Raw genomic sequence first — 13,332 nt, 5'->3', positions numbered from 1 at the left:
AGAGGCGTGCCCACACGACCGGCGTCCACCGAGCTCCCAGTACCCACGACCAGTGCCCACGGCCGGTCAGCTGCAGAGGCGTGCCCACGACCGGCGTCCACCTCTCTCTGACCTAGCAGGCCCACGACCGAGCTCCTCTCTCTGACCCAGCAGACCTCTGAGCACCGCGGATCTCCGATTTGCGTGCCCCCATTTTCCGGCCAATCTCCTCCATTTCCAGCAGAGGCGTGCCCCCATTTTTCCGGCCGATCTCCTCCATTTTCCGGCGGCTACCGAGCTCCCCGCCCCCGTCTCCACCATTGACCAAGCTCTTCAGAGGTAAAACAACCTCTCCTCTCTGTTACTATTTCCTCCTCAATTTTTTTCTTGGGTGTTTTGAGCTTTGAGCTTGTATTTTGTCATTTCATTCTCTTCCCCATAACCAAAGGGGGCGCATTTCTGGCATGATATATGTGGGGATTTGCTCATGGTTTTTTGAAACTGCCTGATGAGTTGAAAGCCTGGGTTGACAACTCATGCACCATATGTTTACTGCATAGAGCTAATTTGAGACTAATCTGATTATCTATTGTAGGCTTTTATTTTTCTATGACACCTGCTAGTGTGGGTTGTGAATTGTAAATTGTATAGTTTTTAAGGTTTATCTTTTCTGTGTCCTATATGTGCATACAAAGATTTGGTACTTTAGTATGTGAAAATTTGGAGAAACAAATTATTAGTTACCATTGATATGTTATATTTGAAATATATATATATCAACACAGAATACTAGTTTACTTTTAGTTTAGTAAGGTAGAATTACTTTGCCTACATATAATTCTAAATGTATTGATATAGCTATGACATATATATGTTTGATTTACTTGATGTGATTACAGATCATGCAAGATTAGGGAGATTATTCCTTTGTCTTTCACTTTACTTTACTTAGTACTTGGTTCCTCCAACGAAAAAAATATCATGATTCCCCCATTTTTTTTTTAAGCTTTAATTCATATGGTTTTTTTTTTATTCCCTACAGAAACTTTTAGATGAACTTATCACAACTGCCCTTGATTTCACATTGCGAAAATGAATGTTCGTTGACACATGAACAAGTTGAAGATATTGTTCCCATTGAAATAGACCCTCAAAATGGTATGTTGGTTGTTTCATGCTTACCTTTAATTTTTATAACATATCTCTAAATGTTATTATTTATAATTGATTTTTTTACACTTTGTTTCATTTGTTTTGATACGGATGGAAATGAAACTGTAGCTAATGAACAGTTGAAAGATGATAGTTTGGTCAATTGTCGTTCGAAGCACAAGCTTATAGATGAAGAAAAAAATGTTAAGGAACCTAAGGAGGGTATGTTATTTGGCTCCACAGAGGAACTTCTTGAATATTATAGAAATTATGCGAAGCAAGAGGGTTTTGGTGTGGTGCAGAAGAAGAAAAAAAAGTATGAAAATGGAGATGTACATTACATCACTTTAGCATGTGCTCGTCAAGGCAACGCATCATCCAGCTCAAGCAATAGCCTTTCCAAGCCAATGAAAACAAGCAAAACGGGGTGTAGGGCTACTGTGAGTGCAACATTAGTGGATACAATGTGGTATGTGACTAATGTAAATCTAGGGCATAATCACGATTTAAGCCCGGGCAAAGCGAGATATATTAGATGTCACAAGAAGTTGGATCTTGCTACAAAGAGAAAGCTTGATATAGATGATAGAGCTGGAATTCGAACAAATAAGATCTATAACTCGCTAGCCGTTGAAGCTGGGGGATACGAGAATCTCACATTTGGAGAGAAAGAATGTCGCAATTATATTGCGAACTCAAGACGTCTTCGCCTTGGCACAGGAGGTGCTACAGCACTTCGTGACTACTTCGATAGAATGCAAAAAGTGGATAGTGATTTCTACTTTGAAATGGATGTGGATGATGATTTTAGGCTAAAAAATGTGTTTTGGGCTGATGCACGAAGTAGGGCATCGTATGAAGATTTTGGTGATGTAGTTACATTTGACACCACATACTTGACCAACAAGTACGAAATGCCATTTGCCCCTTTTGTGGGAGTGAATCATCACGGGCAATCAATTCTTTTTGGAGCAGCGTTAATTTCAAGTGAAGATACAGCGACATTTGTTTGGTTGTTTGAGGCATGGTTGAAATGTATGAAGGGCCGTGCGCCAAGGGCAATTATAACAGATCAAGACAGAGCTATGAAAAATGCAATTAAAAAGGTTTTTCCATATGCTCGACATAGGTTTTGTTTATGGCACATACTAAAAAAACTTCCAGAAAAGTTTGGATCAAATTCACAGTACAAAGCCATTAAGAGTGCTATACGAAGTTGTGTGTATAATTCTCAAACATGTGATGAGTTTGATGCTAAATGGCAGAGTGTACTTGAGTGTTATAATCTGGAGGAGAATGCATGGCTGCAAGATTTATACAGTGAACGGAGTTTCTGGGTACCAGCATATTTGAATAGTATATTTTGGGCTGGCATGACTACCACGCAGCGTAGTGAGAGTATGAATGCATTTTTTGATGGTTATGTGAAATCGTCTACCTCATTGAAAGAATTTGTGGATCAATATGATAACGCTTTGCGTAGGAAGGTTGAGGTTGAGAATGTCGCTGATTTCGATTCTTTTCATACCACGATTTCATGTGTAAGCAGGTATCCCTTTGAGAAGCAATTTCAAAAAATGTACACACATGCAAAGTTCAAAGAAGTTCAAAAGGAGATTTCAGAGATTATGTATTGTGGTTGCTCTTGTTTAGAAAGTGAAGGTGGAATTAATACCTACCAGGTGATTGAAAAGGTAGAAATTAGTGATTCCTACATTAAGAAAGTATGCTTCACTGTTTACTATAATGGAGTTTCATGTGACGTGAACTGTAGTTGTCATTTGTTTGAAGCAAGAGGAATTTTGTGCAGACATGCCATGTCTGTACTGACTATATGTGAAGATGTGAAATTGTTGCCCGATAAATACTTTCTAAACCGATGGAGGAAGGATTTGGAGCGGCCATATAAATTAATCAAAAGTAGTTATGATCCTTTGAGTGGCAACCCTACTGCAGATCGATATGCTGAACTGAGCAAAAATATGTTGAAGTTAGCTGCAATCGTAGCACCAAACGTGGACCATTGCACGGAAGTGCAAAATTATGTTGATATGTTAACTAATAAATTTAGTGGTCCAAGATGTGAACAAAGTCCATCTTCCCAATCACTTCCAAGTGCAAAATTGCTCCCAAGTGCGTCTATGACTATGACTGGTGATGGAGTAGAGGTGTGTAGTCCTCTCGTGGCTCATACTAAAGGGAGAAAACCATCGAACAGAAAGGTGTCCGCAGTTGAAAAAGCGGTCAAAAAGTCTGCTGCATCAAACAAGAGTGCCACAAATCCCAATCAGCAGAGGAAACAACAGAGGAAAAAAAAACAGGTATGCAAATATTTGAAAGCCGATGTTTACCAATTATGTCCACATATTTGATTTGTAATTTTAATATTATATGTAACATGTTATTCATATGGTTTTTTATTTATTGAAGCCATGCCAAAGATCACTAGTAGATGAACTAGACACAAGTGAAGATCCGTTCACTTTTGTAACTGATGTTCCGCATGACCAAGTAATTGGAACTCATAGTAGTGTTGTTACACAGGTATGGAAAGAGAAAAATATATATATGTTTGTAGATATGTTGATTCGTATATGTTGACGAATAATTTTATTTCATATATATTAATCGTACGAAGATTTTGTTTCAGACTTTTGGGAATACACAGCCATCATGTCCTGTTGAAGGAGATTTTATATACTTGTCGTAGGTATTTGTAGATATGTCTAAATGTGTGGTATGCCCTCGCCTTACATGAAATTATAATTTTTTATTTCCCTTTCCTTCCACAGTTTCTTTCCAATGATACATTTTTGTGTTGCGCTGTCTACAGATCAAGGATCTCAAGGGAATTTTGTTTGATCTTCTTGTTCCAGGCATGATGGTCAATGCTCGTGTACAGTCAATTCTTGAAAATGACGTTATGTTATCATTCCTTACATATTTGCAGTAAAGATTTTGATTTGGTTCAATTTGGATCCAATTTTGTGTTTACCTTGTTTTGAGACAGTTAGGTTCAATTTGATATCATCTTTGTGTATATTACTGAATTTGGACACAAAAGATAGATGATAACATTGTGCTTTGAGGTTGAAATCTTGCAATTTACTGTGATTTGAATCTATATTTGATTTTATAGTGAAGTGGAATCTGGATTTTATGGATTGAATCTGGATTTTATGGATTGAATGGATTTTATAGCGAAGTGGAATCTGGATTTTATGGATTGAATCTGGATTTTATGGATTGAATGGATTTTATGGATTGATTTATCATACTATTTTGTAAGTTGTGTTATTCAAGGAAGTATGCATTTGAGATTATCAAAGTATGTAGCATTTATCGAATGAATGAGAGAGTTGAACAATGCAGGTTTTGTCTAATATGCAGGAAAATTTCAAACCCAGAAATGTGGTTATGAAAATGAAGGTTATCCTGTCAAAATGTGAGGAAAAAAATAATGGGGGGGTAAAAAACTATTTTACATGAACATTCAAGCAATCACCAATCACAAACCAATCACCATATTACATTCAACCAATCACCATCTACCAAAGCAAAATGACATGATTTATGCAAAATCCACCATCCAACCAAAAGTTTAATGAAATAAGCTGTCATATTACATTCAACCAATCACAAAATAACATTCCTCTTCTACAATAAAAACCAAGTGACCACATTACAATCCAACATACAACAGTACATCCCAACTTGGTACATACTTCTCATTTTCTTTTAATTTAACATCAAGTAAGTACCTCGAGATCCACCATAGCCACTAAGGCAAAAAACTAAAAGCAAAATGACCACTACTACTATAGCCCGAAACATCCAAAACATCGTCCCATTAGTGCGACGCACCTCCAGCTCCCGTCGAAGTCTAACATATTCATCATTATATTTTTTTTCAATCAGCTTCTCAAGTTTAACATATTCATCTTTATATTTTTTTCAATTAACTTCTCAAGTTTAACATACTGATCATTACATTTTTTTTCAATTAGCTTCTCAAGAGCTTCATATTGATCATTATCTTTTCTTTCAATTAGCTTCTCAAGTCTATCACTATCTGTCTTTCTTCTATCGTCTAGGACTTTCAGGCGTTCCATTATCTTCGTCTCATACGTAGTCATTTCATTATTAGCCCATGCAAAAAAATCACAATAACCCGTTCTCTGCATAACAAAGAAAGTAAATTAATGTCATCACAATGCCAACACCTACTACCAATTAAACAAAGCATAACACAATATTAATTTCAAAAATTACCTTATAATTTTCACAGCCATACCATTTTCTGGCGGTATTGGTATCAGTCCAAGAATACCTGACACGTGCAGGCACTCCACAATAACATAACGGACGTGCACTTGACGCACTTGACGCACTTGACGCACCACTATTTACCGACATTTTGTTATACCTATGCAAAAGACCCAAATAAAACCTTAGAAAATATCATTCAACCAACCAACCAATCTAAGCATGCGAGCATGTCAAACAATCACCAGTCAAAAGAATATCAAAATAAAAAATAAACAAACCCCAAATGAATAACAGAATATCACTAAATATCATAATAAAGAAGAAAAGTAAATAGTAGCATCTTTACATTTTTTTTTTCTTTAAAATGTACCCTGTAAGCATTATAACAATCTATTGCCAAATGTACAAGCAATAATGCATGAAGTGCATGGCTCACAAAGACACACATAGATTTGATAACGACACAGCTGTTTGCTAATTCACAACATTAGAGGGCTGAATTTCTACAAATATAATCCAAAAATAAGAATATGTTATTACAAATATAATAAACCTTAATTTGATCATTCAACAACAATAAACCTTAATGCTGTGCTTGGTTACCAATAAAAGGTTTTTTCAAAAAATAATAATAAAATTTAAAACTTACACCACAACATAAACAATCCTCAGGTTTCCAGAGAAAATAACAAAATTATTTCTTCTTTTGTTTTATTCCAACACTTGTATATGTGCTCAGACCCTCTCATCTTCATTTTCAACTAACCCTTTACTATGAACCATTAACAAAACTATATTTCTTGAATAACATAGGAGTTGTTAGAAATAGCCAAAAATTTGAATTAACAAAACCCCCAACCTCAGAACCCAAAATAGTTTTTATATACAATCAAAGGGACCCAAAATAGCCAAAAATTTGAATTAAAGCTCAAAAGAAAAAAATCAACAACAACCAAAAACAAAAACAAAAACCTATGACGCCTATGCCAACCAAATGTTGGCCTTTAAACTGATTAGGTGAATTCACAATCAGAACTTATTGGTTGCATCAAAAGTAAACAATAGAGCAAATTCTGCTATGTAGTAACCCATCTAGTAGAAGCAATTTACACAAAAATAAAAAGGATCACAAGTTTTAGTGGGTAATTATAATGGATCTTAGGTTCAAACAATCAGGTAAAAGAAAAGACATCAATAGATATGTACAGACAATAAATCCAAGGAGGAAAATTCATATTCAGCATAGAAAGGGTGCTGAAAGTGCCATGAATTTTATCACAGTTAAACAAACCGATTCATGTGAAGTAATCTTTTTTTTTTTTTTACCACCGATTTATTTATAGTAATTAATCACAAAAGAAAGAAAAAAAAGAGTGATATTCCCACCACCACCAACCAAAGCAACAAGGCCAGGAAAAAAAAACATAGAGAACAACAAGAATTTCAACTAATCAAGCACAAAACCCTAAGAGAAAGCAATACTTGACAGTAAACGCATACAAAAACCCAAAGCCAGATTCAGACCCAACCAGTCCAGAAAAATCAAACGATGAGAGATTGAGAAGTGCCACCTGAGATTTTGTCGGAGAGAGAGAGGGAGACTGACTGGAGATCGGCGGTGCTCGTGGTCCGCTCTGGCGCTCCTCGTCGGACCAGGTCGGAGATCGAGATCCGCGGTGCTCGTGGGCGATGCTCTGTGCTGGGTTCGAGAGAGAGAGCTGGGACGGGACGGCCGGTCTGCTGGGTTCGAGAGAGAGAGCTGGGACGGGACGGCCGGTCAGTGCTGGGTTCGAGAGTGAGAGCTGGGACGGCCGGTCTGGGAAACGTCGGAGATCCGGTGGCGGTCTGTGGGAGAGCTGGGAGTCGATCTGGGCGCCGATCGGTGGGCCGGGGAGCTGGAACGGCCGGTCTATTCTAGGTTCGAGAGTGCGAGCTGGGACGGCCGGTCTGGGCAACCTCGGAGATCCGGTGCCGGTCTGTGAGAGGTCGAAAGGGCGTCGGATTTCTAGTCGAAATGGGGGGGAAGGCGTCGGCGTTGGCAAGGCCGTGATTTTGGTGGGAAAGAAAATGGGGGGGGGGGGGGGAAATGGTTTTTGTTCTCGACGACCAGTGATTTTGGTTTCAAATTTTGTGATTTTGGTTTCAAATTTTTTTTAATAAAATAGGACTGCCACGCTGGAAAGAGGCTGATGAAAGACGGACAAAAGTCTACTGTGTAGCATTTCTCCGTGTCACTCTGAATAAAAATAATATAAATATATAAAACTTAAAAAATTACTTCTAAAAAAATGAAAGGCGTGGCTATCCAACCGACCGCCATCCCATTTCTTTTTATCATTTTCCTTTAAAAAATAATTTTAAAAATCTATAGCCCGTTGTATAATGGTGGTAGGTCGAATACTAGAGTAATGTTTGTCCTTTCGTGGGACAGTAGATAATTTGGCGCTTCTCCAGATCGTCACCGCAAACGTCATGATAACCCTTAAGCCCATCCTTTACATACGAATCAGCTTGCATGACCATAATTTGAGTAAAGCAGTCCCATTTGGCCAAATCATTATGGTCCGCCCCCACTTCCTCCTCATAACACATCCTGTTCAAGGCCATATCAATCCTGGCCTGCAATTCGCCAAGCTCCTCATTCGCTTAGGGGGTTGTGTCACCTTTGTCACCAGCATTGCCGCTCGTCGTCGCATGACCGAAAGCATTGCTCTTGATGGCTTGTCCTTCTCCACCTTCTCTGATGGCTACGATGACGGGTTTAAACCTGGTGACGATGTCAACCACCAGAGGTCCGAGATCAGACGCTGTGGCTCCCAAGTTCTCACTGATCTTATCGTGTCTGGTGCAAACGAGAGTGACCCATTTACGGCATTAATCTACGCGATGCTCCTCCCTTGGGTGGCCGAAGTTGCGAGTGGACTTCACCTCCCATCAGCAATTCTTTGGATTCAACCTGCCACAGTTTTGGACATATACTACTACTACTTCAATAGTTATGCTGATGTCATCTGGAACAGCAGCAATGACCCTTCGTGTTCAGTAAAACTACCAGGACTACCATTGCTTGCTGGCCGTGACATGCCCTCCTTTTTGCTTGCTTCAAATACGTATACTTCTGCACTTCCATCATTTCAAGAGCAACTTGAAGCACTTGAAAAAGAAAGCAACCCGAGAATTCTAGTGAATACCTTTGATGCACTAGAGCCCGATGCCTTAAAGGCGATCGAAAAGTTTAATTTGATTGGAATTGGGCCGCTAATTCCATCTGCTTTTTTGGATGGAAAAGATCCATCCGATACTTCTTTCGGAGGAGACCTTTTCCAAAGCTCCAAGGATCACTACATCAAATGGCTCAACTCTAAGCCCAAATCATCTGTTATTTACGTGTCGTTTGGGAGCTTATTGGTGTTAGCCAAGCAACAAATGGAGGAAATTGCACGCGGATTGTTGGATTGTGGCAGCCCCTTCTTGTGGGTCATAAGAGCCAAGGAAAACAAAGAAGAAGAGAAGGAAGAAGAGAAACTGAGTTGTAGAGAGGAATTGGAAGAAAGGGGAATGATAGTGACATGGTGCTCCCAGGTGGAGGTTTTGTCACACCCCTCATTGGGATGCTTTGTGACACATTGTGGATGGAATTCAACTTTGGAGAGTTTGGTTTCTGGGGTTCCTGTGGTAGCGTATCCCCATTGGTCGGATCAAGGGACAAACGCAAAACTAATCCAGGATGTGTGGAAGACAGGAGTGCGAGTAACTGCAAATGAGGATGGGATTGTTGAAAGTGATGAGATCAAGAGGTGCTTGGAATTGGTTATTGGAGATGGAGAGGAAGGGGGAGAAATGAGAAGGAATGCTAAGAAATGGAGGGATTTGGCTAGGGAGGCCACCAAGGAAGGTGGCTCTTCGTATGAGAATCTTAAATCCTTTGTGGATGAGATTAAAGAAGGATGTTGTTAGAAGTGTCGCGTAAGTTTGCTGATGAAAACATTTGACTTAATTAGGCTGCTTGTTGTTGTTAGGGATGAATTCGTTGGGTTATATTTTGTTAATGAATTAGAATGCTTGTGGCTCGTTAGAATTTACGTACGGACCTTGTGATTTTGAAGCCGTTGATCTCTGAGTCTCTGAGTAATCAAAAATATTATAACGATTTTCTTCAACATTATTGCTTCGTATGATCAGCTTAGTTGACACCTTCCACGGCAATTTTATTCGTTTGAAAAACTATACACTAACCCACTCCTTAATTAGAGCTTTTCAAGAAGTTTTCCAAACTTTAATCAAATTTTAGCTAAAAAATATACTTTTGCTATTTTATTAACAACTACTTTTAAAAAACTTCTTAAGCCAAATTCTCTAAATATTTTTTTATTTTAACTAAATATTAATTTTTTATAGGTTTTAAACAACCTCTTCTAACAACTTTATCCGTCATGAAATAAACAATCAAATGACTTTGCCTTAAAACGCTTTGTTTTTGACAAGTACTGAAAACTCAAAAAATATTTTGAAGCTAACGAAGCATGGGAAACCCCATAGTTGCCTTAATTAGTTGTATTGTATTTTGAAGCTAATTTTAACTTAAAAAGTAAGAAGTTGTTTGCTTTCACTACATTTCTTGTGCAAAATATACATATATAGGTCTGGATGGTTTTCAGCATCGATCTCAGTTAGGTAAATTATGTGCTCAAGCATCCCCTTTTAAGATAAGGGCAAAGGGAATTGACCCCACATGAGGCTGTTGTTTGAGTAGGCAGAAAGCAAAATAACTTTAATTCAAACAAACATGCATGTCATATTGTCATGTGTATAAAAATCTGGTGACATGATCTTGAGAAACAAAAGTCGCACTAATTGCATGTATTACATCTTCAAGCCAAGAAAATGGAGTGTCGTGTAATAATTGGCTGCCCATCTTATATATACTCAAAAAGGACTTGAACCAGGATTAGATTATTTTAAAATTATTTGCTTCAATTTGAGACAATTCAGACAGGTGATTGTGAATTTGTGAGAAACTATTTGACAGGATAAGTAGTTAAACACCAATTTTTATTTAGTTAAATAAATTTTATAAAAAAAATTTCTCATAATTATCTGTTTGAATTGTCTCAAATACAGACAATTTGTGAATTAGAAGACTAACATATGTAAAAGGAAGGGCATCATTCATTTATTTGTCCAGACAACTTGGGAAGTAGATATCTTTTCTGTTCTTTTTTTTTATTGTCGTTTTTGCCGGGGCCTACTTAACTAAAGTGAATTATATTGCAGCAGAGTAGACGTTAATTGCGACTGTCATAAAATCGATCTTTCTGGCACCAAAGAAGATAAAAGCCCAGAATGCGTAACAAAGTTGGTCACGAGCGCATATTTAATTTTTTTTTTTTTTTTTTTAATGGAATAGCATGTGCTAACCATTGATACTAAAAAGCTCGAAGGCATACAAGTTGAAAAATGAGGGACACCCCTCACACTCTAAGTCAGAAGGATCTGACTTAAAAACAGCTGCCTAAGCAGAATCCTAAATTACACTAGAATTACATTTAAGTTCCCTACAATAAAAATTCCAATAAAATTTGAGCCACACATAAGCAAACTGTACATAGTAACAAGGAGAATACACAACACAAAGGCAGAAAACCCTAAAAAGTCGCCGATAGTGGAGCAAGGAGGCAGCTTCACCGGAGTGACGGCGTGTGTAAGACACGAGCGCATATTTAAAAGCTTGTTTTTTGGTCGGAAAGAAGATAATTTTGTTAATGTTAAAAGCTTGTTTTTTGGTCGGAAAGAAGATAATTTCCAAATCTCAGGCCGTTCTCCAAATCGTCACCGCAAACGTCATAACCCCTATCCCTTCATCCTTTATTTACGACCCTTCTGCGTCCTCACTCCTCAGCTTGCATGTCTTGTAATTTGAGCAAACCAGGCCCATTTTCACAGAGCAGTCACAGCCAGTTAGCCACACCATCATGGCCCGCCCCCACTTAGCTTCTATTACAAACTGGAGTTTGGGAGAGAAAATCTAATTCTCATTGAATTAATTATAATGATACAGATGTAAAGTTTATATACAATCCGAGAATGCATAAAGCAAATTACAGAAAACTAACTATGCTAGTTACAAAGTGGTTACAGAGTTCTAACTAACTATGCATAAACTGACTATACAGGTTGACTAACTAACTTGTTTCGTACATTAGGCTAGCTGGATCAATCTGGAATTCACGCACGTTTATCTTGCTTAACACATGAATGTTCAATACTCCCCCTCAAGATGAGGAGAAAATATTATGAAGACTCATCTTGGACAGTAATGGAAGAAATAGAGAACAACCAAGAGCTTTAGTAAACAAGTCAACCAACTGATGAGTAGAAGAAACATGAAATGTGTGAATGATACCAAGCTGCAGTTTTTCACGAATAACATGACAATCAATATCTATATGTTTTGTACGTTCGTGAAAGACCGGATTGGCTGCAATATGTAATGCAGCCTTACTGTCACAGTACAACAAGGCCACTTGAAGAGGAACAAGAAGATCCTGCAACAAGGAACGTAACCAGACGATTTCACAACAAGTAGAAGCCATAGCTCGATATTCAGCCTCAGCAGAGGATCTGGAAACGGTGGACTGCTTCTTGGATTTCCAAGAAATTAAGGAATTATCAAGAAAAATACAGAAACCCGTGACTGATCGGCGGGTATCAACACAACCAGCCCAATCGGAGTCACAAAAATCCTTGAGCTAAAGAGAAGACTGAGCTGAAAAGAACAATCCTTGTCCTGGAGAAGCTTTGATGTATCGAAGTATCCTATGAGCTGCATCTAAGTGAGTGGACCGTGGTTGATCCATAAACTGGCTGAGAACTTGAACAGCATAGGATATGTCAGGACGAGTAATGGTGAGGTATAAGAGACGACCTATTAGCCTTCGGTAAGAAGAATGATCATCCAAGGGAGAACCGAATGCTTTTGAGAACTTGGCATTCGGCTCCATGGGAAATTTAACTGGTTTAGAAGCTAGAAAACCAGTATCATCAAGAATTTCCAAAGCGTATTTATGCTGACTAAGAGAAATCCCAGCTTTGCTCCGAGCAATCTCCAAGCCAAGAAAGAATTTCAAAGGACCAAGATCCTTTAGTTTAAACTTGTCATTAAGGACAGAAATAAGTTGAGAAACAGCAGCCTGATCATTGCTAGCAATTACTATATCATCCACATAAACTAGCAATGCAATAAAAGATGAATCTTGATGCCGTGTAAACAAAGTATAATAAGCTTTTGACTGAATAAACTAAAAATCAAGCAAGGCAGAAGAGAATTTAGCAAACCACTGTCGAGAGGCTTGCTTAAGACCATATAAAGACTTGTTAAGCTTGCATACTTTGCACTCCCCCTTTCTACCAAATCCGGGAGGCATGGTCATATAGACCTCTTCATGAAGATCACCATGAAGAAATGCATTGTTCACATCAAGCTGATGAAGATACCAATTGCGGGCTGAAGCAACAGCAAGAAGAGTCCTTACAGTGGTGAGCTTGGCAACCGGAGAAAATGTCTCATGGTAATCAAGACCTTCGCTGTCACGCCCCCGTTTTGGGATATAAGGGAAAACGTGAGTTTAAGTGCTAAAAACAAACATTATAAATGAAAGCGTGCATTTACAACTAAAAATTTAAAATTTCTACTCTCTTAAACCTTTCTATTTATAAATCTATACAAAATCATGAACTCCAAAAGGAACAAATCATACTATACAATATTAAGGTTTGGCTAGTTCATCACGAACTATCGCTCTCAGCGAGGTCTACGCTCTTACAAGAAAAAGTCTTCGTCTTACGGTTGTCATCTGGAGAGGGGTGGAGGAAGAAGGGGTGAGTTCGACAACTCAGTAAGGAAAATACAACACCAGGGGAAATAAAACATGC

At 38.3% G+C, this 13,332-nt stretch overlaps 2 protein-coding genes across 2 annotated transcripts; both read left to right on the top strand.

The window, feature by feature from the left end:
• Window positions 1–1,031: 1,031 nt before the first annotated feature.
• On the top strand, window positions 1,032–3,841 carry LOC133866832 (protein FAR-RED IMPAIRED RESPONSE 1-like). Its single transcript, XM_062303516.1, has 5 exons — window positions 1,032–1,137; window positions 1,261–1,952; window positions 2,175–3,452; window positions 3,562–3,675; window positions 3,782–3,841. Exons 1-5 carry the CDS (start codon window positions 1,032–1,034, stop codon window positions 3,839–3,841), a joined length of 2,250 nt encoding a protein of 749 aa, XP_062159500.1.
• A 4,104-nt stretch (window positions 3,842–7,945) lies between these two features.
• LOC133858497 (phloretin 4'-O-glucosyltransferase-like) lies at window positions 7,946–9,482 on the top strand. Its single transcript, XM_062293971.1, has one exon. It carries the CDS (start codon window positions 7,960–7,962, stop codon window positions 9,355–9,357), a length of 1,398 nt encoding a protein of 465 aa, XP_062149955.1. The 5' UTR covers window positions 7,946–7,959; the 3' UTR covers window positions 9,358–9,482.
• Window positions 9,483–13,332: the final 3,850 nt, after the last annotated feature.

Source organism: Alnus glutinosa, chromosome 1 (genome assembly GCF_958979055.1).
Source record: "Alnus glutinosa chromosome 1, dhAlnGlut1.1, whole genome shotgun sequence".
Taxonomy (NCBI): Eukaryota; Viridiplantae; Streptophyta; class Magnoliopsida; order Fagales; family Betulaceae; genus Alnus; species Alnus glutinosa.
Note: the sequence above shows the minus strand (reverse complement) of the source record. Positions and strands in the feature narration are given on the sequence as shown.

Bases quoted from the DNA above. Each gene is read 5' to 3' on its own strand.
- LOC133858497 (XM_062293971.1), top strand. From the start codon at position 7,960: ATGGTCCGCCCCCACTTCCTCCTCATAACACATCCTGTTCAAGGCCAT.
- LOC133866832 (XM_062303516.1), top strand. From the start codon at position 1,032: ATGAACTTATCACAACTGCCCTTGATTTCACATTGCGAAAATGAATGT. The intron at 1,138-1,260 runs GTATGTTGGTTG...ATGAAACTGTAG, and splicing joins TGAAATAGACCCTCAAAATG to CTAATGAACAGTTGAAAGAT. The intron at 3,453-3,561 runs GTATGCAAATAT...TATTTATTGAAG, and splicing joins AACAGAGGAAAAAAAAACAG to CCATGCCAAAGATCACTAGT.